This window comes from Pogona vitticeps, chromosome 1, assembly GCF_051106095.1.
Source record: "Pogona vitticeps strain Pit_001003342236 chromosome 1, PviZW2.1, whole genome shotgun sequence".
NCBI classification, from domain to species: domain Eukaryota; kingdom Metazoa; phylum Chordata; class Lepidosauria; order Squamata; family Agamidae; genus Pogona; species Pogona vitticeps.
This window is the reverse complement of record NC_135783.1, coordinates 337346779-337373003: the sequence shown is the minus strand read 5'-3', so window position 1 is coordinate 337373003 and position 26225 is coordinate 337346779. Positions and strand designations below refer to the sequence as shown.

Sequence of the window (26225 nt, the reverse complement as noted above, 5' to 3'; positions counted from 1 at the left end):
AAGAGCCCGAAAAACCCACAACAACCATCAGTTCTACCGTTGCTTATCCTTTCATTTGATCTGTTTGTTAAGGTATGGGGGGGGAGACTCATGGTTATTCAAACCTTCATTGTGAAATATCCCCATTCACTAATAGTTTGCAATTCCTGCCACTCAAATAGTTACGTATGTAGTTGTGCCCATCTAGGTCTTCCTTCAGTGAGGGAAAGTGAGAAGCCCAAAAATAGGAGCGAGTGCGGTTGTTTACAAGATGTATTCTTACGATGAAAGCAGAACAACTACAAAACTGTCTTGCCATTACATCAGCTAATATACCCTCTTTAGGCTAAATTTTTAAAACTGTTTAAGATCAGGCTATTTAATAACCTAAAGCGCCAAAGCAGGACTGCACCTGAACATGAAGAAAACAAAAATCATGACTTCAGAAGAACTTCAGGACTTTTAATGTTGAGAATGAAGAAATTTAAATAGTTAAGAGATTTCTGTACCTTATTTCAATCATAATTCCTAATGGGGACTGCAGCCAAGATATCAAAAGACAACTGAGACTAGGAAGGGCAGCAACGAAGGAACTAGAAACGGTCAAGTGCAATGATTTGTCATTGGGACCAAGACCATTTACACTCTTGTATTTCTAATCATCATGTATGGGGTGAAAGCTGAACATTAAAGAGAACTGACAGAAGGAGAAAAAAAGATTCCTTTGAAATGTGCTGCTGGAGGAAAGCCTTGTAGATACCCTGGACTGCCAGAAAAATGAACAAGTGGATCCTTGATCAAATCAAGCATGAACTATCTCTTAAGGCAAAAATGTTGACACTGAGGCTGTCCTACTTTGGGTACATAACGAGAAGGCAGGATTCTCTGGAAAGGACAACTAATGCTGGGAAAGGTGGACGGAAATAGGAAGAGAGGCAGACCAAACACCAGATGGATTGACACCTCAAAGGAAGCCACAGGCTTGAGTTTACAGGAGCCCAGCAGGGCTGTTGAGGAAGATCATTTTGGAGATAGATCATTCATAGGGTTGACTAGTGATTTGACAGCACACAACAACACCAAGATCATACCAGGCTCACTGCCTTATATAGCATCTGTACAAGACAGTGAGCATGACCTGGCTTGATCTTATATTGCAACACCAAATTTGTTGCATTGATTAGATCAGTGTTTACCAATCTTGGGTACCCAGATGCTATTGGACTACAACTCCCAGAAATCCTGGCCAGCACAGCTAGTGATGAAGACTTCTGGGAGTTTTAGTCCAAGACCCAAAGCTGGGAAACCTTTGGATCAGACAGTCAGCCATGTTGGCTGTGTTCCAGAATTTTGGATTCTGCTAACAAATACAAAATCTAGGAAGGAATGTAGGGCTCCACGCCGCCAAACTAAAACCAGCATGCTATTGGGGATAACTTCAAAATGGAATCCCGTTGTTTCTAAACAGGGAGAGAAACTAAGTGAAGGAATAATGCCATTGAGTAGGAATAAAAAAATATAAATAAATCTGATTTTGTTTTAGCGGTGCGGCGTGTTATTTCTTTTGAGCGTCCAATGCACTTAACAGAGAGAAGTATCTGCAGTTCTTCTCTCTGTAGGTGAAGAAGGAGTCGATTAGAGATGACTTTTGGGGCGGGAGGATGAGGACAGAAGGTGGATTTCGAGGAAGCTGGCGCCGATCTGTCCGTAGTGGCAAAGGTGGAGCTCGCGGCTCCTTTAAGAGAGGCGCGTCGTCGCTCTCTACCTTTCTCTTTTGTACCTGCTTTTTTGAAATGCGCTCTTGGCGTCCTCTGATTGGCTGACGGGACAGGAGGAGGAAAAAAAACCACGCACCCACCACCGCTTCTCCGCGGTAACCTGACGCGAGGCGGAAAGCGACGTTCAACCTGAACAGCCGAGGCGAGGGCGGGGAGAAGCACCACCCCGCACCATCCTATTGGCCAATCAGGGAGAAGGGGCGGAGCCTACGCGCTAAGCTCCCTGCCTCCTTTCCCCCCTCCCTTCTGTAAAAACGGTGCCGTGCTTGCTTGCAAGCCGGAGCTGCAACAATTGCGGCATTTGCGTATATTGGCTTTCTGTCTGTTTTATTTTTTTCAACCTCCCTCTTTTGCTCTTTATTTCTCGTCGTCTTTCTTCAATTCCAGGGTTTCCTCTTAGACAGACTCCCTCTTCTTTCTCTTTCCTCCCCGTCTGGGTTGAAGGAAGCTGTGCCTTGTGCGAAGCTCTCTCTCCTTGCGTTTTGCTCTCAGTTCTTGTCCTGATGATTGTTCCCTTCAAGAAATGCTCTTTTCTCTCCGCCTCACCTCTTGCTGTGCAATTTAAATGCAGTTTACAGAAGGCTCTGACATCATCCGGAAAACTGCCTCGGAACTAAAAGGGGAAAAATAAAAGGAAGAGGAAGAAAAAAAAAAGGAATATTTTTTTAAAATTGCATTTTTTAAAAATTTTCCAATCATCTGCCCACCCCCGACTCTGGTGTGGACGTAGCGGGTTGGATCGTTGAAGCAGTTGCCGCGGACTGTTTCTCAGTATTATTATTATTTTTTTACAGCTCTAATTTCTTGGAAATCGATCAACCGGGGATGCTGGAACAAGTGAAAAGAATAAAACCTACGCAGGTTGATCTGTGAATTTACAACTTCTCTCTCGCCGTGGTTTTATGAACCGCGGGTAAGTTGGCTTCTTTCATTCACTTTTGAGAGGCTGCGTGGAAGGAATTAGTAAGTTTTGGAAGTGGCTCCTTGAAAATTGGGGTTTCCCTCGCTATCTCCGTGATATTGCTGGCTTTTTAATTTTTTAGGGATGGGACTAAAAAGGGCAGAGAATAATACCTTTCTCAAAAATGAGTGGATTTACTGTTTGCTCTGTGATCTCTGAAGAGTTATAGTGGGTTTTGGATTTTTTTATTATTCCTTTTAAAAAAAAGGCTTTTCAAAATGTGGCAATAATTTTGACACCTGTTTTTAATAGAAATAACATATACATCTAAAAGGACAGTTTGGTTTCCCCCCCTCCCACCCGATTCTGGAGTAACTTCTTTATAGACATGGCAAAAAATTCTGTGGAGGGGTCAAAGGAAGACTTGACCAAAATGACAGAAGAGGACTTGTTGCGCTGGAGCAAAGAAGAGCTAGTGAAGAGGCTGAAGAAAGTGGAGAATGAGAAGATGAACTTGATGGTGGAGCATAGCAACTTGATGAAGGATGTGAACCGCAGGCTCCAGGTTCACCTACATGAGATCAGGGGCTTGAAGGAAGTTAATCAGAAGCTGCAAGATGATAACCATGAACTTAGGGAGCTCTGCTGTTTCTTGGACGATGACCGGCAGAAAGGGAAAAAGCTGTCGAGAGAATGGCAGAGGTTCGGGAGACACACAGCTGGCGTGATGTGGAAGGACGTGGGGATGTACCAGCAGAAGCTGAAAGAGTTGGAGGCCAAGCAGGAGTGCCTCATGCGGGAGAACGTGGAGCTCAAGGAGATAGTCCTCATGTTGGATGAAGAGAGGAATGGAGCAGGCTCCCGAAGCTCCATAGACAGCCAGGCCAGCCTCACCAATTTAAATGGGGGTTCTGGCACTAGGGATGTTGGGGATGGAAGTAGCACCTCCAGCACTGGCAGTGCAGGAAGTCCGGATCATCACCATCATCCCCTTCACCATCACAAACCAGTTGAGAATAAGGCTGGGGCTATCCGGCGATCTATGGATGACCTCTCGGCACCACTACACCACAGGAGCATTCCCAACGGTCTCAATGGTAAGTCTTTGGCTTTCCAACCCACTGTCTCATTTCTGTGCTAGAAACGCAAGACTTCCAAAGGTGTAGGTATGCCTTATTTTTGCACTAGAAGGAGACTGACTTCCAAACTTCTCCTTCTAAGGTGCTTTACCAGAATTACATTGGCTTCATGCAAGGCCTGTTAATCTTGTAACCTGAAATTTGCCTGCCTCTCCACCCAGCTAACATTCACTTACTAGAATTCTTACACAAAGCTTAGAAAAGTTATGTATATGTGGTACAACTTTCAGAATCTCACAGCTGTTATGACATTTTGGGACCTGTATCTGAAAAAAGTAACTTTCCCAAAGCTCCACATATACTGTGGCTGAATATGAATTAAATTACCCCGTAATACTCTTTAGCAACCCTTGCCCTTCTAACAATCTATGCCGTTTTAACAGTGGATCATCCACCAACACCTTTTAATGCATGTTTACAGTGAGTCTATAGCTACTTTTCCGGGGAGCGGTAACAGCTGGCTCTTAGCAGCTTTGTTTAATCAACACAGTGCACAAGGATGTGATCTCTGTCATTCACTCTTGTCTCTCATGGTGCATTTTACCCATGGCTCAATGAGAGCAGCTGTCTGACTTGTAGCAGTGTTACCTTAACACTTCAAAATTCCTGCTTTTTAGATTTTTGTACGACAGGTTACATGAGATGTGTGACTTCTGTGCTACATTGGGGAAGTCATAGTTGGACTTTCCATTTTTTATGCATCACCATCCATCCAGGAAAAGAGACAGTTCCTTCTGATCATGGAAGTCTTGCCAAGTTGAATTCATTAGCATGTGTAAAAGGATTTTGATGTCATGGAGATGCATACAGGTTTTGGATGAGCGCAGGCCCCGCAGTGAAAGCTGACCTCTTCTGGCTCAAATTGTGGCATTGTGAATTATATACATTTTAAAGGGTTCCCTGACTGTTTGACTTCAGAACAGCATTGTTGATGTTTACACATTGCTAAGTGTTTGCTATGGGGATTTTATGTTCTTTTTTTTTCCTTCTCCTACGGACATCCCAACATAAAGCCTGATGAATTAATTTTATTAAATTGATTGATGTTTTTACATTATGTTTTCACATCTTTGTCATTCAGCCTTGAATGATTACTTTTCTCTTTAGTTGCCTGCTAGAGGAAAAGCATAGAAAGCCTATTGAGAAGAGCAGTTTAAGGGCTTATTTGTAAAAGTCTTAGGTGTTTAGCTCTGTAGTTCTTCTCTAGCTCAACAACTGTCTCTAACCGAATAGTATGAGTTTCAGAATACTATGGTATAGAATGATATATATATCTTACTCTTTGTGGGTGTGTTTGTTTGTGTTCTAATCTGTACTTTTGTAGGGAACAAACTGCGTACTAATCAGCTATTCTGAGTTGATTATTAAACCCTGGTTTGAGATTGATCTATCTTGTAATAAATTTACTACTTTTATATATGTTTACACATCTTGAGCTCATCCTGTACTTAGGGCTTAGTGAGCAACAAGCCTTAGTTAGCAGATGACAGCATGATAATTTTATGCGGATGTGTGTATGACTTAATACAGACAGCCCATTATAATTCTTCTCCCTTGCTTTCCGAATCTAGTTCAAATAAAACTCAGGATATTGTTGCTGGAAAGTGTCCAAACCTTTGTATTTGCATGGAACAAAAGTTGTGTGAAGCGGCGATGAGCCTGTTTTAAGTATCCCTGCCTTCTGGATTTTTGCACACTGATTAACTGAAGTGGGTTATTTCTTGAATATTGCAGGATGAGACTTTGGTTTAATTTGAGGCCCTTACTTGGGCAAAGTGTTGTGTTGGGATGTCTAGAAAAGTAAGCACTACAGTGTGTTTAGTTTATCACAAATTATCTTTTCCCTGTTTTTGCTTGAAAATTAGTCTCTCTTGTCTTCATTTGAGCCATTGGTGGCTCTTGACCATAACAAGGGTATTTCCCCAGTCCTCCAATTTGAGAGTGAGGTATTCCTTAGTTTTGTCAATGAGCTTCTCCAATATTTGAATGTAATGTTGAAGCCACAATTAGCTTTGGGCTGTGAGAATGAGTTTGGAAGCTTCCTTTAGATAACTCATGATAATAGCTGCAAGAACTCTAAAATTCTTCTTTAGGCTGAGTGGTAGGGAAAAAAATAGAGTCAAAGCAAAGGAGGCTAGGCTAGAAGCAAGGAGATCCAGAAATTTGTCCAGGCATTGTGTCGCTAAGGTCTGCTGTTAAACTCAGTCCCAGGATGGGTATTTACAGCTGAATGGGTTGCTGGTAGGGTGATCCTATTTGTTCCTGAAATGACAAGGGAGTGTCTCTTGCCTTAGATGAAAGAGGTTCCTGAAGAGCCATGAAGTTAAGGTTTTATTTTCAAACCATAGTTTAGAAGCTGTCTTGTTTTCTTTAAGCATAATTAATCTTAACTGTGATTAAGCTTAAGTATGGTTGTTGTAGGTTTTTCGGACTCTTTGGCCATGTTCTGAAGGTTGTTCTTCCTAACGTTTTGCCAGTGTCTGTGGCCGGCATTTTCAGAGGACAGCACTCTGTCCTCTGAAGATGCTGGCCACAGAGACTGGCGAAACGTCAGGAAGAACAACCTTCAGAACACGGCCAAAGAGCCCGAAAAACCCACAACAAACATTGAAGATGGTAAATCTAAAATGACTTTCCCCATTCAAACCATTCCACAATAGCTGATCAGTATTCTGGCTACAGCAGTGACATACTGCCCTTGTTGGCTATATTATGCCTTGGAAATGTGGAACTTTATGCACAATTTATCTAGTTATATCCTTATATAAGATTATTCTCTGTACCCTTATGACTTTCTGTGTAATGCAATAATTGGTTTTCTTTAAATAAAAGCATAATCCCTAAAGGTGTAATAGTAAGATGTACAGTAAGTTGCAGTAATCAAAGTAGGAAATGTGATATATGAATGGGAGTTTTAGCTGATGGGGCTGGAGGAAGAGGGAAGGACGGATTTCCACAATGCTGTAAGGAAGGACAGCAGATACTATGCATTATTAAAGGAAATTAACTTTCTTGTGGTTGGTCTCTTACATGGAGTGCTATGGTTTCTAAAGCACTCTCCAATTTCCCATGTTACTTATGACAGTTAATAAACACTGTGAGGCTTGGCTGTCTGCACGCCGCCAATAAGATTTAATACTACTCATACAGTTGGCAACTTGATATTATAATTCTTACTTAATACAGTCATGTATTTTATGAGTTACAATAAAGTGATCTTCTGCTAAACTGTCAGACTGCTTCTTGAAGGAATTGTGGAAAGAATCTCGAACAAAGTGCTACATTTTCCAATATTGCTTAGGGGAATAATTACAATTAAAAATGAATGGATTTGGAGAGGCTTAACTGAATAATACAGGTCTCCCTGAAGAATAGATACACATCTCCTCTTCTCAGAACCTTTCCCCTTTTTTTACTGTAGAACATTTGTTCCCAAGTCTAAGACCTCAGATATCACACTTCCAAGAAGCCCTGTGGGCTTCTGGGAGTTTTAGTCTAAGAACATATGGGGCCTGTAGTTTGGAAACCAGCATTCCAAGAATGCTCTGCACAAGTTCATTAAAATGCAGCTGTTGAAGTTTGATTAAGTTGTGGTGGTTTATAATCCTAACAAAAGACTTTTTGCAAACCTGTTCCATTTGGATCACCATAATATGTTTGGTATTTTTTTTTCTGGGTTCTGATGTTTACTCAAAAAAACAATGTTTCCTAAGATTATCTCTTTCTTAAAACACTTAATTCCCAAGTCTGTCTGGTCTCTTACACGTTAGATTGGTCTTCCTTTTTCAGTCTACAGTGGTGCCCCGCATAGCGACGATAATCCGTGCAGCCAAAATCGTTGCTATACGGATTCGTTGCTATGCGAAATAAAAAAGCCCATAGGAATGCATTAAAACCTGTTTAATGCGTTCCTATGGGCAAAAAAACCTACCTTTATGCGAAAATCCTCCATACGGCCGCCATTTTCGCTGCCCGGTAAGTGAGGAATGGGAGCGAAAACACAGAGGGTGGCCATTTTTTAAAACCTGGCGGCCATTTTGGAACCGCCGATCAGCTGTTGGGAAAACATTGTTATGCGAAAATCAGTAAGCACAAAGTGATACTTTCCCACTAGAAACATTGTTGTGCGATCGCAAAAACGATCACAAAAAAATCATCGCTATGCGGATTTCTTGTTAAACGAGGCGCCCGTTAAGTGAGGCACCACTGTACTTTATCCTTTGGAGATGAAGGTACTGTATATCTTCTCTTTGCATCCATTCCCATGACTGATGATAGAAACCAGGATATGCCTCCTTTCATTGTGGGCTGACTGCAGGAAACCAACTTTACAGTGTTGGTTCTGTGAATCTTATTGTCAACTGACTAATTGGAGTACTAGCTCTTCCCTGTCTGATTCCAAGGAAACATTGATGTGCTAGTTACAGGAGCGTATGTGGTAACTTCCTAAGCTTCTCCTGTAGGCTGTCAAACCACCCCACCCTACCTTCTGGTGGAGGATTCTGGTCGTGGAAAAATCACTTGGCAGTTGAGTGCTTTTAGATTATTTTCTATCTTGAGAAACAAAAACAAAGAGAAAGAAGTGTCATATAGTATAGGAGTTGAACCATTCATTGTTGTTGTCTAGTCGTTTAGTCATGTCCGACTCTTCGTGACCCCATGGAACCAGAGCACGCCAGGCCCTCCTATCTTCCACTGCCTCCCGGAGTTGTGTCAGATTCATGTTGGTTGCTTCAGTGACACTGTCCAACCATCTCATCCTCTGTCGTCCCCTTCTCTTGCCTTCACATTTTCCCAAAATCAAGGTCTTTTCCAAGGAGTCTTCTCTTCTCATGAGTTGGCCAAAGTACTGGAGCCTCAGCTTCAGGATCTGTCCTTCCAGTGAGCACTCGGGGTTAATTTCCTTCAGAATGGATAGGTTTGACATCCTTGCAGTCCAGGGGACTCTCTAGTCTAGAGTGTCCTCCAGCACCACAATTCAAAGGCATCAATTCTTCGGCGGTCAACTTTCTTTATGGTCCAGCTCTCGCTTCCATACATCACTACAGGAAAAACCATAGCTTTGACTATTCGGACTTTTGTTGGCAAGATGATGTCTCTGCTTTTTAAGATGCTGTCAAGGTTTGTCATCGCTTTTCTCCCAAGAAGCAGGCATCTTTTAATTAAAGTGGCGAGGCACTCCCATTTCTTTAAGGACTTGCCATAGTTTACTGTGGTCCACACAGTCAAAGGCTTTTGCCTAGTTAATGAAGCAGAAGTAGATGTTTTTCTGGAACTCTTTGACTTTCTCTATAATCCAGTGCATGTTTGCAATTTGATCTGTAGTTCCTCTACCCCTTCGGAATTCAGCTTGTACTTCTGGGAGTTCTCGGTCCACATACTGCTGAAGCCTACTTTGGAGGATTTTGAGCAAAACCTTGCTAGCGTGTGAAATGAGTGCAATTGTACGGTAGTTGGAGCATTCTTTGGCACTGCCCTTCTTTGGGATTGGGATGTAGACTGATCATTTCCAATCCTCTGGCCATTGTTGGGTTTTCCAAACTTGCTGGAATATTGAATGTAGCACCTTAACAGCGTCATCTTTTAAGATTTTAATTAGTTCAACTGGAATGCCATCACCTCCACTGGCCTTGTTGTTAGCCAGGCTTTCTAAGGCAAACTTGACTTCATTCTCCGGGATGTCTGGCTCAAGGTCAGCAACTACATTGTCTGGGTTGTCCAGGATATCAAAATCTTTCTGGTATAATTCCTCTGTGTATTCTTGCTATCTCTTCTTGATGTCTTCTGCTTCTTTTAGGTCCCTTCCATTTTCGTCCTTTATCATGTCCATGTTTGCACAAAATGTTCCTCTAATATCTCCAATTTTCCTGAACAGATCTCTGGTTTTTCCTTTTCTGTTATGTTCCTCTATTTCTTTGCATTGTTCATTTAAGAAGGCCTTCTTGTCTCTCCTTGCTATTCTTTGGAAGTCTGCATTCAATTTTCTGTATCTTTCCCTATCTCCCTTACATTTTGTTTCCCTTCTCGTCTCTGCTATTTCTAAGGCCTCATTGGACAGCCACTTTGCTTTCTTGCATTTCCTTTTCTTTTGGATGGTTTTTGTTGCTGCCTCCTGTACAGTGTTACGAGCCTCTATCCATCGTTCTTCAGGCACTCTGTCCACCAAATCTAGTTCCTTAAATCTGTTCTTTACTTCTGTATTCTTTATTTCTGTATTCATAAGGGATGTGGTTTAGATTATACCTGAGTAGCCCAGTGGTTTTTCCTACTCTCTTCAATTTAAGCTTGAATTTTGCTATGAGAAGCTGATGATCAGAGCCACAGTGAGCTCCAGGTCTTGTTTTTGCTGACTGTATAGAGCTTCTCCATCTTTGGCTGCAGAGAATATAATCAATCTGATTTCGATATTGCCCAACCTGTTGATTTCCATGTATAGAGTTGCCTCTTGTGCTGTTGGAAAAGAGTGTTTGTGATGACCAGCTTGTTCTCTTGACAAAACTCTATTAGTCTTTGCCCTGCTTCGTTCTGAACTCCAGGCCAAACTTCCCTGTCTCTTGATTCCCCACTTTAGCATTCCAGTCCCCTAGAATGAGAAGAACATCTTTCTTTGGTGTCAGTTTTAGAAGGTGTTGTAAATCTTCATAAAATTGTTCAATTTCAGTCTCCTCCGCAATGGTGTTTGGTGCATAAACTTGGATTATTGTGATGTTGAAAGGTCTGCCTTGGATTTGTATTGACATCATTCTATCATTTTTGAGATTATATCCCATTACAGCTTTTCCCACTCTTTTGTTGACTATGAGGGCTACTCCATTACTTCTATGGGATTCTTGCCCACAATAGTAGATATGATAATCATCTGAGCTGAATTCACCCATTCCTGTCCATTTTAGTTCACTGATGCCTAGGATGTCAATGTTTATTCTTGCCATCTCCTGTTTGACCACACCCAGCTTACCAAGGTTGATAGATCTTACATTCCAGGTTCCTATGCAGTATTTTTCTTTGCAGCATTGGACTTTCCTTTCACTTCCAGGCACATCCACAGCTGAGCGTCCTTTCAGCTTTGGCCCAACCACTTCATTAGCTCTGGAGCTACTTGTACTTGTCCTCTGCTCTTCCTCAGTAGCATGTTGGACGCCTTTCGACCTGAGGGGCCCATCTTCCAGTGTCATATTTTTTAGCCTTTTGTTTCTGATCATGGGGTGTTCTTGGCAAAGATACTGGAGTGGCATTGCAATTTCCTACTCTAGGTGGATTGCATTTAGTCGGAACTCTTCACTATGTCCTGTCCGTCTTGGGTGGCCCTGCACGGCATAGCCCATAGTTTCCCTGAGTTACTCAAGCCCCTTCGCTACGACAAGGCAGCAATCCATGAAGGGGGTTGAACCATTACTTCAGGATATTTGTGCACTTGCATGTGTGGCTTTGGGAAGAGTGAAAAATTGGGAAGGAATTGTTTAAGGAAATGGTGACCTTTGTGGGTTTGCCACAGTGTGTCCATCCTGTGTAAAATCATCGATGTCCTAGCCCTGATACAGAGGAGGACCTGCTTTGTTCTTTGGGGGCCATTGCATGGGATTCCTCTGTGTCACAGTTCTCAGATTTTTTGGGATCATATCCCTTTTTGAGGGTCCTTCATGCCTCCCCACATCATCTATCCCCATTTTGGTTAAAAATATAGTTTAAAGTTAAAAATAAATGCAATCTTGGTGTTGTTTTAACTTATATTTCATGAATCTTTGGACACATTATGGTGAAGAGAAGGGTAATTTGACTTACGACATTTCAGATGATGAATGTAAGCCCTCCATGTTAAATGTGTAAGCCTGAGGTTTGAGTCAAATTCTTTTTAGGGGAACCTGGTTCTATTCACAAAATTCTTTCTGGTTTGAGGGTTTGTGATTCTCATCAATCCGTGTTACTGATAGTCTGTCGTAGGGTATCATAATGATCTCTTCATTCTGGAGCCAGACCAAAGTACCATGTGATATGTCAGCAGTAACCTGTGGTAAGCATATTCATCCTGTCTTTCCACAAAATATGGCTGATGGAATAAAAATAAAATGTTCAAAATAAAGCAGAGATAACAACAAGTTAAAAGCAAAAAAATTAAAAGAAAAAAGACAACAGAGTGAATGAAAACAATACATTGCTAAGCCACTGGAAGGTCACCCCTCTGCCTCATTGTAAGCATAGGGAAGATGGCCCTAGCTCCATCTATCAGTAAGAAAGGAACAGTTGCAGGGAGCTTTGTCCTCTCAGTGCTTAGCTTCACCTGTGAGTCCTCTGGGAGTGTATTGCCCCTCTCATCTTTTGTCTAGGAGGCTATGGACTACAGGTGCACCTCGGTTTATGAATTTAATGCGTCCTGCGGAACGTTACGTAATGCAAAAAATTCGTAAACTGAAATGCGGATTGCCATAGGAACTGGGCGCGGCACTACAAACCTCCAGGCACAATGCATTCTGGGGAAACTTTCTTTGTACTCCAAAAAAAAAAAAAAAAGTAAACCGAGATATTATTTTCAAATGGATTTTGCTTCGTAAACTGAAAATTACGTTAACCGAGGCGTTCGTAAACCGAGGTACCACTGTACTTGGTTATGTGTTGGTGCTTTTGTCACTTGCCTTGTTGCTGTTGCCTTCATCTGTTGCAAATCACCCTGAAGGGCATGCAATCAAAAGTTGCAATATAAATTTATTTTATTTACTTGATTTATATCCCATACTGGCATGTGCAGTTAGGTATGACAAAGGCTTGTCTGACTTCCAGAGAAATGCTGTTAAGTCAGGCCATACAGAGTTCGATGGAGCTAAGGTTTAAGTCTGGGCAAGGCGGGTTATCATGTTCCTGGGGAGTGAGAACTGAGCTATAGTACTCCCTAAAATCTTCCTCCGCAGCTGCGTACAGACTGTTTTATTTGTGTTGACCAGGGTGCACAAGTACACACATGAAGGTGTGTTCACTCAGTTTCAAGGGGAATTTTTGCCTGCTATCCAAAGTGGAAAGGGCCGAATGATTGTGACTTTGTCGACATGAAATATTCTTTGTGGATGGATTGTAGGTTGAGGGGCTGGAGCGAGGCTCAAGGCGCATGTCCATATTTTTCCCTCTATGAACTGTTAATATATGGCACGTCCAATCCTTCACCACATTTTGGTCTTTTGGTTTTGTGAATCAGCCCTTGGTCTCCCTTTGGGCAGCTATGCTGTTGGAAAAACTTGTGCTGCAAATAATAGATTCCCAAAGCTTTGTTATAATCTGCTCATGTGTGCAAGCATGGTTTGTCCCATTTCTTGGCTGCTTGTGTGGGAAGGAACTATTTGAATATAAGCCAACATCCCCCCCCCCCGGACCCTCCACCTCTGGGCAGGAGGAGGGGTTGAGGCTGAAGCCTTTCTTTCAGGCCATCCAGCTTTAGACACTCAGAGGTGGTTAAAATGGATATTATGACCTGATGATAAGACCTGTACTGTATAAGTTTCATGTGTGAAGAAATTGGGTTGATTTCTTTGGTATTCTCTCTCTTCAGGATTCATTCATGAGGTTTCCTGTGAACCTGATCTGGAGATTGGAGGTAGTGTGCATATTCTAAAGACTTCAGTGGCTGCTCTCTGATAACCATCAGTATTCATTGTAATCCATCTTAAGTGCCTCTTGGAAAAAGCCATGAATACATATGCAAATGTTGTCTCTTATCTGGGCTACAGTATTTTGACTGGCATTGAAAAAGTTTTGCCCCCAGAGCAGGGTGTAGCAGTGCTGGTAAGGCTGTCATACAGTACTTGCTGATATAAATTCCAAACCCTTGAATTTGTTGTTGAGAAATCTTTATTCTAAGACTTTTTCCTGCTTCTGTTCTTTGCTACCTTGTGGGAAATTTTGCTTCCTCATGCCAGGCACTTTTCTTCTTTAGAAGAAGGAAATTAGAATATAAAAGAGGTGTGTGTAGATGTCTTATTATTTTTATATGTGTTAAGGAGATGCAAGGTATTGTTTTATACAAATATATTACCTTGAAGGCAAGGGCTGTAAAGAAAGGCAGTAAAGAAAAGCAGATACGCATTGAAGGGCGAGATAATGTAAAAAGCCTCACTTTTTTTTTGGTAAATAGTTTGTTAGAAAACATTTCCTTCTTCATGGATTGCTGCCTTGTCGTGGCGAAGGGGCTTGAGTAACTCAGAGAAACTATGGGCTATGCCGTGCAGGGACACCCAAGACGGACAGGACATAGTGGAGAGTTCCGACTAAACGCAATCCACCTGGAGTAGGAAATGGCAAGCCACTCCAGTATCTTTGCCAAGAACGCCCCATGATCAGAAACAAAAGGCTAAAAGATATGACGCTGGAAGATGGGCCCCTCAGGTCGGAAGGCGTCCAACATGCTACTGAGGAAGAGCGGAGGACAAGTACAAGTAGCTCCAGAGCTAATGAAGTGGTTGGGCCAAAGCCGAAAGGACGCTCAGCTGTGGACGTGCCTGGAAGTGAAAGGAAAATCCAATGCTGCAAAGAAAAATACTGCATAGGAACCTGGAATGTAAGATCTATGAATGTTGGGAAGCTGGAGGTGGTCAAACAGGAGATGGCAAGAATAAACATCGACATCCTGGGCATCAGTGAACTAAAATGGATAGGAATGGGCGAATTCAGCTCAGATGATTATCATATCTACTATTGTGGACAAGAATCCCGTAGAAGGAATGGAGTAGCCCTCATAGTCAACAAAAGAGTGGGAAAAGCTGTAATGGGATACAATCTCAAAAATGATAGAATGATGTCAATACGAATCCAAGGCAGACCATTCAACATCACAATAATCCAAGTTTATGCACCAACCAGCATTGCTGAGGAAACTGAAATTGAACAATTCTATGAAGATTTACAACGTCTTCTAGAACTGACACCGAAGAAAGATGTTCTTCTCATTCTAGGGGACTGGAATGCTAAGGTAGGGAGCCAAGAGATAAAAGGAACAACAGGGAAGTTTGGCCTTGGAGTTCAGAACGAAGCAGGACAAAGGCTAATAGAGTTTTGTCAAGAGAATAAGCTGGTCATCACAAACACTCTTTTCCAACAACACAAGAGGCGACTCTATACATGGAAATCACCAGATGGGCAATATCGAAATCAGATTGATTATATTCTCTGCAGCCAAAGATGGAGAAGCTCTGTACAGTCAGCAAAAACAAGACCTGGAGCTGACTGCGGTTCTGATCATCAGCTTCTCATAGCAAAATTCAAGCTTAGACTGAAGAGATTAGGAAAAACCACTGGGCCACTCAGGTATAATCTAAACCAAATCCCTTATGAATACACAGTGGAAGTAAAGAACAGATTTAAGGAACTAGATTTGGTGGACAGAGTGCCTGAAGAACTTTGGATAGAGGCTCGTAACATTGTCCAGGAGGCAGCAACGAAAACCATCCCAAAGAAAAGGAAATGCAAGAAAGCAAAGTGGCTGTCCAACGAGGCCATAGAAATAGCAGAGAGGAGAAGGGAAGCAAAATGCAAGGGAGATAGGGAAAGTTACAGAAACTTGAATTCAGACTTCCAAAGAATAGCAAGGAGAGACAAGAGGGCCTTCTTAAATGAACAATGCAAAGAAATAGAGGAAGATAACAGAAAAGGAAAGACCAGAGATCTGTTCAGGAAAATTGGACATATTAGAGGAACATTTTGCGCAAAGCTGAACATGATAAAAGACAAAAATGGGAGGGACCTAACAGAAGCAGAAGACGTCAAGAAGAGGTGGCAAGAATACACAGAGGAATTATATCAGAAAGATGTGGATATCCCGGACAACCCAGACAATGTAGTTGCTGACCTTGAGCCAGACATCCTGGAGAGCGAAGTCAAGTGGGCCTTAGAAAGCCTGGCTAACAACAAGGCCAGTGGAGGTGATGGCATTCCAGTTGAACTATTTAAAATCTTGAAAGATGATGCTGTTAAGGTGCTACATTCAATATGCCAGCAAGTTTGGAAAACCCAACAGTGGCCAGAGGATTGGAAAAGATCAGTCTACATCCCAATCCCAAAGAAAGGCAGTGCCAAAGAATGCTCCAACTACCGTACAATTGCACTCATTTCGCACGCTAGCAAGGTTATGCTCAAAATCCTACAAGGTAGGCTTCAGCAGTATGTGGACCGAGAACTCCCAGAAGTACAAGCTGGATTCCGAAGAGGCAGAGGAACTCGAGACCAAATTGCTAACTTGCGCTGGATTATGGAGAAAGCCAGAGAGTTCCAGAAAAATATCTACTTCTGCTTCATTGACTATGCGAAAGCCTTTGACTGTGTGGACCACAGCAAACTATGGCAAGTTCTTAAAGAAATGGGAGTGCCTGACCACTTTATCTGTCTCCTGAGAAACCTATATGTGGGACAGGAAGCAACAGTTAGAACTGGTCATGGAACAACTGAGTGGTTCAAAATTGGGAAAGGAGTACGGCAAGGCTGTATATTGTCCCCCAGCTTATTTAACTTAAATGCAGAATACATCATGAGGAAGGCGGGACTGGAAGAAACCCAAGCCGGAATTAAGATTGCCGGAAGAAATATCAACAACCTCAGATATGCAGATGATACCACTCTGATGGCAGAAAGTGAGGAGGAATTAAAGAACCTTGTAATGAGAGTGAAAGAGGAGAGTGCAAAAAACGGTCTGAAACTCAACATCAAAAAAACTAAGATCATGGCCACTGGTCCCATCACCTCCTGGGAAATAGAAGGGGAAGATATGGAGGCAGTGTCAAATTTTATCTTCCTGGGCTCCATGATCACTGCAGATGGAGACAGCAGCCCTGAAATTAAAAGGCGCCTTCTTCTTGGGAGGAAAGCGATGACAAATCTGGACAGCATCTTGAAAAGCAGAGACATCACCTTGCCAACAAAAGTCCGAATAGTCAAAGCTATGGTTTTTCCTGTCGTGATGTATGGAAGTGAGAGCTGGACCATAAAGAAAGCAGACCGCCGAAGAATTGATGCCTTTGAATTGTGGTGCTGGAGGAGGCTCTTGAGAATCCCCTGGACTGCAAGGAGAACAAACCTATCAGTTCTAAAGGAAATCAACCCTGAGTGCTCACTGGAAGGACAGATCCTGAAGCTGAGGCTCCAGTACTTTGGCCATCTAATGAGAAGAAAAGACTCCCTGGAAAAGACCCTGATGTTGGGAAAGTGTGATGGCAAGAGGAGAAGGGGACGACCGAGGATGAGATGGCTGGACAGTGTCTGCGAAGCAACCAACATGAACCTGACACAACTCCGGGAGGCAGTAGAAGACAGGAGGGCCTGGCGTGCTCTGGTCCATGGGGTCACGAAGAGTCGGACACGACTAAATGACTAAACACACACAGAAAACATTTCATTTCCTTCTTGATGGTTTTGTCCTTCAGTATCACCAATGCTTGGATTTAGACCTTTTTGTTTTCTTATACTGCACCTGACAGAATAGAAAATGCCCAGACTGTGGGTTGTAGTCTCAGATGGAACCCAGGGCCAGGATCCGTGAGGTGCCTCCTCAAGAGAGCTCTCAAACAAGAAGCAGCAGTAGCTGTTGGTATTTCTTCTTCCTTTTCGCAGTTACATGAGAAATATAATGTAAAAGGTTCTACTTTACTGCACATAGTACTTGTGGTGCTTAATTAGCTAAATCTTGTCATTAGTTCATGTAACATGGGCCAGAATCCTACAGTATTGAAAATTTACATGTATGGGAGTGAAATTGCATAAGTCACAGTGACAAATTGCTGCTAATTAACAAGGTGCTGGCACTGTTACTCAACATGTGTGTGCATATCATGAACTCCTCCAGCACCTCATTAATTAGCAGCAGTTTGCTGCCATGACTTATGCAGTCTTATTTATGGGTATGTAAATTGGCAATAGGATTCTGGCCATACTGTTTAACATCAGAATCCAGTAGATGTATGCTCATAGAGTAAGTCCCATTGACCTCAATGTAGCTTATTCCCAAATATGATTCATTTTTTCCTTTCATATTTATTAAAACATCACTTTCTCTGTTTTGTAAGATGTCAGGATTCTGTACAGTCAAGAAAGCAATTTAAAATACGTTGAGCAAATTATGATATAAAACATATAAAATATTTCGAATTAAATGTACATTTAAATTTTTGAAATGTTTTAAATTATATTACATTTTAAAATTAAAAAGTTTAATTTTAACTGTGTCCTATCATGACAAAATCCTTAGACTCCAGAGGCTTTGACGAAGACCCATATTTTACTTTGGCTCAGTTATGAGGTGCCTCCAGAAATAGGGGGCTGTATAACCAGGTGCTTCAAGTGGGAGGCTCTCTCCCATGTTTCCATCTAATGTGGGATGAAGAGTTGAGCATCTTTGACAGAGCCCAGTGTTCAAATATAAGATTCGTTGTTATGTGCTGTCATGTCGGAACTGACTTACACTGACCCTAATAGGGCTTTTAAGGTAAGTGAGGTATTTAAGGAGTGGTTTTACCTGTTCCACACTCCCACTGAGCTTCCATGACTGAGTGGTGGCTCAAACCCAGGCCTCCTAAGTCCTAGTTCATCACTGTGTCCACACTGAAACGGATCCTAATAACTTTCCACTATCTGTGTACAGTGGTGCCTCACATAACAGGCGCCCCGTTTAACGACAAATCCGCATAGCGACGATGATTTTGCGATCGCTTTTGCAATCGCATAACAATGTTTCCTATGGGGGAAAATCGCTTTGCGATGATCAGTAAGCTGTTTCGCTTACCGATTTCCACATAGCGATGTTTTTCCCCCAGCTGATCGGGGGTTCCAAAATGGCCACCGGGTAAAACAGGGGTGGATTCCTCGCTTACTGGGCAGCTAAAATGGCCGCCGTATGAAGGATTTTCGCTTAAAAGGCAAATTTTAAGCCCATAGGAATGCATTGGAGGGGTTTCAATGCATTCCTATGGGCTTTTTTATTTCGCATAGCGACGAATCCGTATAGCGACAATTTTTGCTGCACGGATTATCGTCACTATGCGGGGCACCACTGTATATGTATAGACAGGCTTTGCCTGTTAAGTTGTTAGTGCCTGGTCTTGTAGGTGTTATTATAGGACAGCGATGGTGAACCTATGGCATGTGTGCCACAGCTGGCATGCGGAGCCCTTTCTGCCGGCACGCGAGCCATAGGTCGCCGGATCGCTATTCCCCCCCTCCCCGCAGCCAAAACTGAGTAGTGCTGGTGCCTGGACAGGCGGTGGGTCAGGATCCGGAGCAGCTGGTGCTGGCGGCAGATCCAGAGTAGGGTCTCGAGGCATAGGATTCCCCCTTCTGCCGCCACTTCCGGTTTGGCCACCACTGCGGCACGCCACCCACTCCCCCCCCCCCCCAGTTTGGGCACACAAGCCCAAAAAGGTTTGCCACCACTGTTATAGGAGATTAAGGAGAGAGAGCTCAGATTGTTTGGGGTCTGGACTAAAATGCGAATGTACAATGTGTAGCTCTTTTAGTATTTCTTGATTGCATAATCAACAGCAAAGCATCACGAGAGCCCACTAAGTTGCCTGCTCCTGGACTAGAATCTGGAGAACACGTTGGTTCTCAGAAATAAATGTCCGATTGAAAATCAGGAAAAACTTTGTAACTGTTTAGAGCAGTAAGACAGTGGAGCCAATTACCTTGAGACGTGGTGAGTGCTCCAACACCGGAGGGATTCAGGAGAATACATTCAGGAGAAACGTAAGACAACTACCTGGAAAAATATCCTTTGATTTTTATTCCTGCATCAAGCAGGGTGTTGGACTTGATTGTCTCATAGGCCTCTTCCAACTTCACTATTCTATGATTCTATTATAAAGACTTGGCTACAGAGCAATATATATATCAAGAAGACTGCTCCCATGTTATTGAAGTACTTTAGTTCAACTTTTCATCTGACTCTCCTCCTGTTTGTTATTCACTTGTATTTATATGGTGCTTTTACGTTAAGATGTCAAAGAAGTGTATAAGAAAAATAAAGCACATAATGCAAAACAGTGCAGAGTTACTTTGCAACATTAGGATTATGTGCAAAACAGTTAAAGCTGAGCTATACTGAGAGGGCTTGCAAAAACCAATAGGAAAAATATTGAAATTTTTTTTGAATAGTTACACCATACCTGAGGAAGTACAGTAATATGTCATATAGTGGGTGCCACCACCTTAAAGGCCCTCCTCCATTATCAGGGATTATCAAGACGGTCTTTCCAGGTGACCTGAAGAACTTAATGGGTTTATAAATGTGAAAATTATCTTTCAGATAGCCAGCATGGATGGTTACTTGCTTCAGTGTCTGGCTGTGTTCAACCAAGGTAGACTTTAGTGAGTAATTTATGTACGGGTAGATTGACTTTCTAGAAGCCTTAGGGATGGGAAAGGACCAAAGGAAACCTGCTGAGATTTTTTATCTGTGCCAATTATGCTATTGACTGATGCGTCTGCTGCAATAGTCCAGCGTGACTATCTAGTTCACTGAAGAATTGCTATCTCAGAGAGGTAGGGGGGTTAAGAGAGTGGAAAGATCGCCACTAGTATTATTGATTCCTGCTTGTAAATGTTCACTTATAGACCTAGAGGGCACAATATATTACAATAAACTTGGGGTATAGAAATGTTATTTAAAAGGAAATAGCTATACAGTAGCCTGAAGGTAGGTACTAATCTTTCATATAGGCCATTAAGTTACCATAGCATGCTTCTACTCTTCCTCTCACCCTCCCCACCTCACTCTCTATTGCTTTAGGGCGATTTCTTTCTGTTTTCATTAGGGTATTGGCAATCAATGTGTATGTTTGCTGGGATTAAATTAATGAGGCCAGAAAGATTAACAGGGGACATAGGCAGGAGACTGGTCTAGCTCATTGGCAGTCACCCAGAAGTTCCCAAAGGCCATTTGGATAGAGACATTGTTATAAAGATTTAAAGCAGGGGTGTCCAACCTTTCACCTTCCCTGGGCCACATTAGAAGATGAAAATTTGGTTTGGGCTGCACATACATTTGGTTTGGGCTGCATGGGGGGCAGCCTTAGCCGTCCTCCGCAGCCCCGCTCCAAGCGTGCTTACCGGCAGCTGCAGTCTCAGACAGCAAAGGCTGCCAGCTTCGATTCCGGTGGCTTTATGGGGCCGGGAGGGGGTCCACCTATTGACGGGGACGGCACAATGTAGTCACAAAGCCCCCCTATCCCCTCCCCTCCCACTCCTTCCTTCCTTCCCTCTCTCCCCCCTACCATTGTGACGTGCCCCAGCCGCATTCCGGCCCCAAGCGCCGGCAGTGTAACTTGAAACTTTGGAATTTCTTTTAAAATAAAAAATTGCACTGGGTTGCATTATGAGCCGACCTGGGCCACATGCGGCCCTTGGGCCGCAGGTTGGACAAGCCTGATTTAAAGCATACATAAATAGGCAAGGTTCTCTCTTTATTGGTAGTCTTGTCCTGCCAGCTCCAAAGCTTCAGGGATACTTAGTGGTAGATTCTAAAATCAATAGGACAGCATGTTCTAAAACCTTCTCACTGCTATGAATATAGAAATCTCTTGCTGGAGTTCCTGAAAGAATGTGCAGGCATCAGTCAGTCCCTGGAGCGAGAAGGGAATTCTGGTGTTGTCGGGATACCTGTTTAAATCTCTTTTCTTTACCTGCATGATTTTCTGAATACGTTAGTATTAAGAGCACGGACCAGGACACCTAGCATTTTGGGGCCAAATCTGTTCCATAGTCAAACTGTTTTCTAGAGCTGAGGACAGCCAGATACAGTACTTGCAACCAAGGAGGACAAGAAGTAGAAGTTGCTGGAAAAACTGGTTATACAGGTCCAACAGCTCTGGTTTGAGAGCTTGTCCATTTCTCCTTACTGATGGAGGTACAGATAGCCTTCCAATCTTCTGAGATTGGTAAATTGAGTAAGTACCAACTTTGCTGGGGGTGTGTGGTGGCAATATGTGGCCTGCGTACTTTCACTGCAATTGTAAATCCACCCACATTTACAATTTAAGTACTATGGGGCCTTATATAAGCAACACACTTTGCTTTGTTCCTTTCTCCACCACACTTCTATTTTCACATGTTGCTTGCTAACATACATGCACTGAAATTTGAAATGCACTATTTGTCTGGCATTTATTTCAGGTTTTTAAAATTTTTGTCCCTGTAGAAACATGTGGCAGTTCCTAAAGGTACAAATCTATATAATTCTGTTTAATTCAGCGACTCCCTTTCTTAGAGGTGTTCTGGTTAATGGGTAGCTAGTTGGGCTCAGACTTGAGATTTGAACTCTTCTTAATCATGAAGGTTATCTTGGGCCAGTCATATTCCCTCTGCCCAGCCTACCTCACTGTGTTGTGATGATGAACTGGGGAACAATAGACCTGTGTATAGCTCTGAGTTCACTGATGGAAAGCCAAGTTATGAGAAGATCTATCTATTTTGGAAAGAAAGGCACTGTAGAAAGTTTAAAAACACCTGGTCAAGAGGCTTCGGGCACTGATACTAATTACTAATTCCTGTTGACAATTTAGATAACAGAAATTGAAAACATGTTTAGTTGCTTTTTAGAGGTGCATTATTACAAAGGATCAGATTAATGTAAGAGGTGGGTTTGCTAGAAGTGAATGCCTCCTCATTCATCCTGAAACCCTCTCTGTATCTTCCCTTCCACAGGACCCTGCAGTCTGTTTTAGGGAAACCTGGCTCCTCCTTCTGGAGCAGATTTGGAGGACATGGTAGGGGATTGCAAGTGGGATGGGGAGTCAGTTTGGCTTGTGTGGCTTGTGTCGGTGGTGGAAAGACACTGTTGGATGTAACACCCGGAGTGCTGTGTTCAGACATAAACTGCTTGGGGAATTTGTGATATGGGGAGAGGTTGATTCATTTGACATCAGGGTGATCTGGAACTAGATAGAAGGGATATGGCAAATAAAATGACTCATTCTTAAAAATCCAAAACACAAGTGTCTTGGCACAGAAAATGCATTGCTAGAATTTATTGGCTAGGCAGATAAAAACCTTATCTTCAGGCAGTATTTCCTAATTTGCATCCCAGACCCAGAAGAAACCCAATTTTGTGAATTGGTTGATTTGCTAAGTAAGTGAAGTGGCCCATTCAGTCCAGTTATCTTAATTCTTTTATTAGATGTCTTCAGAAATTACATGAGCAAAGTATCAAAGTAGCATAGTCCTTGCTTCATTGTTACTCCACTGCAGAATACAGTACTGCTCTTAAGTACAGTATGGATGTTCTTTTGAGCCATCATGGCAAATTCCTGTTAACAGAACTATTTTTGCACGTATTGCACACAGAGAAATAACTTTTAGAAATGAAGATTGCTGTATATAACAACTCTTAAACGTGTCTCCTCATTGGGAGAAAGACAGCCTAAAAATGACACTAAATAAAATAAACAAAACCAACAGATATGGTTTCACTCTGGACTGTAATGCATTGAACAATAAGAATACTGGAGTTTTATAGTGATATATACAGTAGAGGTATATATTGTATGTGCTGAAGCTTGCATGTGTAGTATATTGAAACAAAGTTTTGAACAAGAGGTTCACTTTAAAATGAATGCATTTATTACAGCATAAATTTTCATGGATTCATCTTCAGACCCACTAAATGCTACCCAAAGTTGATGCAGGATGATCTTAGGCAGTAAACTCAGAAGGAAATGAAATGCAAAAAACCCAGATGATGATGAAATGCCATTTGGTTTATGGAAGCTTATACTAAACCCTATTAAGTCTTTTAAATGACACGAGAGTCTGTTTTTTTTTCTGCAGCTGGAAGTGATGAGAATCCCAACATCTCCTTTTCTTCTAGAATAAATGGGCATATGTAGCCTTGAGAAAAGAATATTGAAGGGAGATATGATATAACTCTCTAAATAAATGAAAGGTTTTCATACAGAGGAGGCGGAGGGTCTGTTCCCAATTATTCTAGCATGCAGGACATGTAATAATGGGCTCAAGCGACAAGAAGCCAGATTTTGGCTGAATATCAGGAAAACAATTCCCTAAATGCTAGAGCAATAGGACAGTGGAACGAATTATTTTGGGAGGTGTTAAATGCTTCAGCCCCCTTCACAAATTGCTGCCTTGTTGTGGTGAAGGGGTTTGAGTAATTCAGAGAAGCTATGGGCTATGCCATGCAGGGATACCCAAGACATACAGGTCATAGTGAAGAGTTCTGGCGAAACGCGATCCACCTGGAGCAGGAACTGGCAAGCCACTCCAATATCTTTGCCAAAAAAAACCCATGAACAGAAACAAAAGACTAAAAGATGGAAGACGACCCCTCAGGTTGGAAGGCGTCCAACATGCTACTGAGGAAGAGCATGGAGGAAGTGAAAGGAAGGTCCGATGCTGCAAAGAAAAATATTGCATAGGAACCTAGAATGTAAGATCTATGAACCTTGGGAAGCTGGAGGTGGTCAAACAGGAGATGGCAAGAATAAACGTTGACATCCCAGGCGTCAGTGAACTAAAATGGATGGGAATGGGCAAATTCAATTCAGACTTTTATCATATCTACTATTGTGGGCAAGAATCCCATAGAAGAAACGGAGTAGCCCTCATAGTCAACAAAAAAGTGGGAAAAGCTGTACTGGGATATAATCTCAAAAATAATAGAATGATTTCAATATGAATCCAAGGCAGACCTTTCAACATCCCAGTAATCCAAGTTTATGCGCAAACCATCGATGCTGAAGAGGCTGAAACTGACCAACTCTATGAAGACTTACCACACTTTCTAGAACTGACACCAAGGAAAGATGTTCTTCTCATTATACGGGACTGGAATGCTAAAGTAGGGAGTCAAGAGATAAAAGGAACAACTGGGAAGTTTGGCCTTGGAGTTCAAAACGAAGCAGGACAAAGGTTAATAGATTTTTGTCAAGAGAACAAGCTGGTCATCACAAATACTCTTTTCCAACAAAACAAGAGGCGACTCTACACATGGACATCACCAGATGGGCAATACCATAATCAGATTGATTATGTTCTCTGCAGCCAAAGATGGTGAAGTCTATACAGTCAGCAAAAGCAAGACCTGGAGCTGATTGTGGCTCTGATCCTCAGCTTCTTATAGCAAAACGCAAGCTTAAACTGAAGAAAGTAGGAAAAACCACTGGGCTAGTCAGGTATAATCGAAATCAAATCTCTTCTGAATACACAATGGAAGTGAAGGACAGATTTAAGGAACTAGATTTGGTGCACAGAGTGCCTGAACTATGAATGGAGGCTCATAACATTGTACAGGAGGCAGCAATAAAAACCATCCCAAAGGAAAGGCAATGCAAGAAAGAAAGCAAAGTGGCTGTCCAACAAGGCCTTAGAAATAGCAGAGAGGAGAAGGGAAACAAAATGCAAGGGAGATAAGGAAAGTTACAGAAAATTGAATGCAGATTTCCAAAGAATAGCAAGGAGAGACAAGAGGGCCTTCTTAAATGAAGAGTGCAAAGAAATAGAGGAAAATAATAGAAAGGGAAGTGAGAGGTGGACCCTAAAGAAGGCTGACTGCTGAAGAATTGATGCTTTTGAATTGTGGTGCTGGAGGACACTCTAGAGAGTCCGCTGGACTACAAGGATGTCAAACCTATCCATTCTGAAGGAAATTAACTCCGAGTGCTCACTGGAAGGAAAGATCCTGAAGCTGAGACTCTAATACTTGGCCATCTCCTGAGAAGAGAAGATTCCCTGTAAAAGACCCTGATGTTGGGAAAGTGTGAGGGCAAAAGGAGAAAGAGATGACAGAGGATGAGATTGTTGGACAGTGTCATCGAAGCTACCAGCATGAATTTGACCCAACTCCGGGAGGCAGTGGAAGACAGGAGGGTCTGGCGTGCTCTGGTCCATGGGGTCACGAAGAGTCGGACACGACTTAACTAGTAAACAGACAACAAAGTGCTCCAGCTCTGGAGGCATTTAAGAGGAAATTGGACAACCATCTGTCAATTCCACTTCATTTGGATTCCTGCATTGAGCAGGGAGGTTGGACTCAATGGCCTTATAGCCTGCTTCCAACTCCACTGTTCTAAGATTCTTTGAACTGCATGAAGCAAATCTTCTGTCCTGTACCATATAGGAATGGATCCTAGCTCCTCCTGTACCATGCCCTACTGCAGATAATCACAGCATAGGCAGAAGGAAAACGGAATGATGTCAAAGTCCCTGCTGAATCCTGTTAGGTTTGTCAGCTTCCTCTCCTTTCCCCTCCCCCACAAAGTCTCTGTCCGCTTAACACTTTTGTAACTGGCATATGTATTTTTTCTCACCAGCGGGTTACTGTGCTGGGAAAGGAAGCTAAGTTGTTGATTTTGTTCCTTAGCTGCTGTCAGAGTATACAAGCCCTGCCAGAAAAAGAGAAACAAGACGCTCCAGAAGAACCTTAATTTTTGTACTGTCACCTCTGCTGTTGCTCCA

The 26225-nt window shown here is 42.4% G+C and overlaps 1 protein-coding gene across 1 annotated transcript in view; it reads left to right on the top strand.

The window, feature by feature from the left end:
- The first annotated feature begins 1931 nt into the window (after window positions 1-1931).
- Window positions 1932-26225, top strand: part of CCDC85C (coiled-coil domain containing 85C) — a 197324-nt gene continuing 173030 nt past the window's right edge. Inside the window, exon 1 of the mRNA XM_020812903.3 lies at window positions 1932-3755. Coding sequence (XP_020668562.1) covers window positions 3047-3755 — 709 coding nt within the window. The 5' untranslated portion in view covers window positions 1932-3046. The remainder of the gene's footprint in view (window positions 3756-26225) is intronic.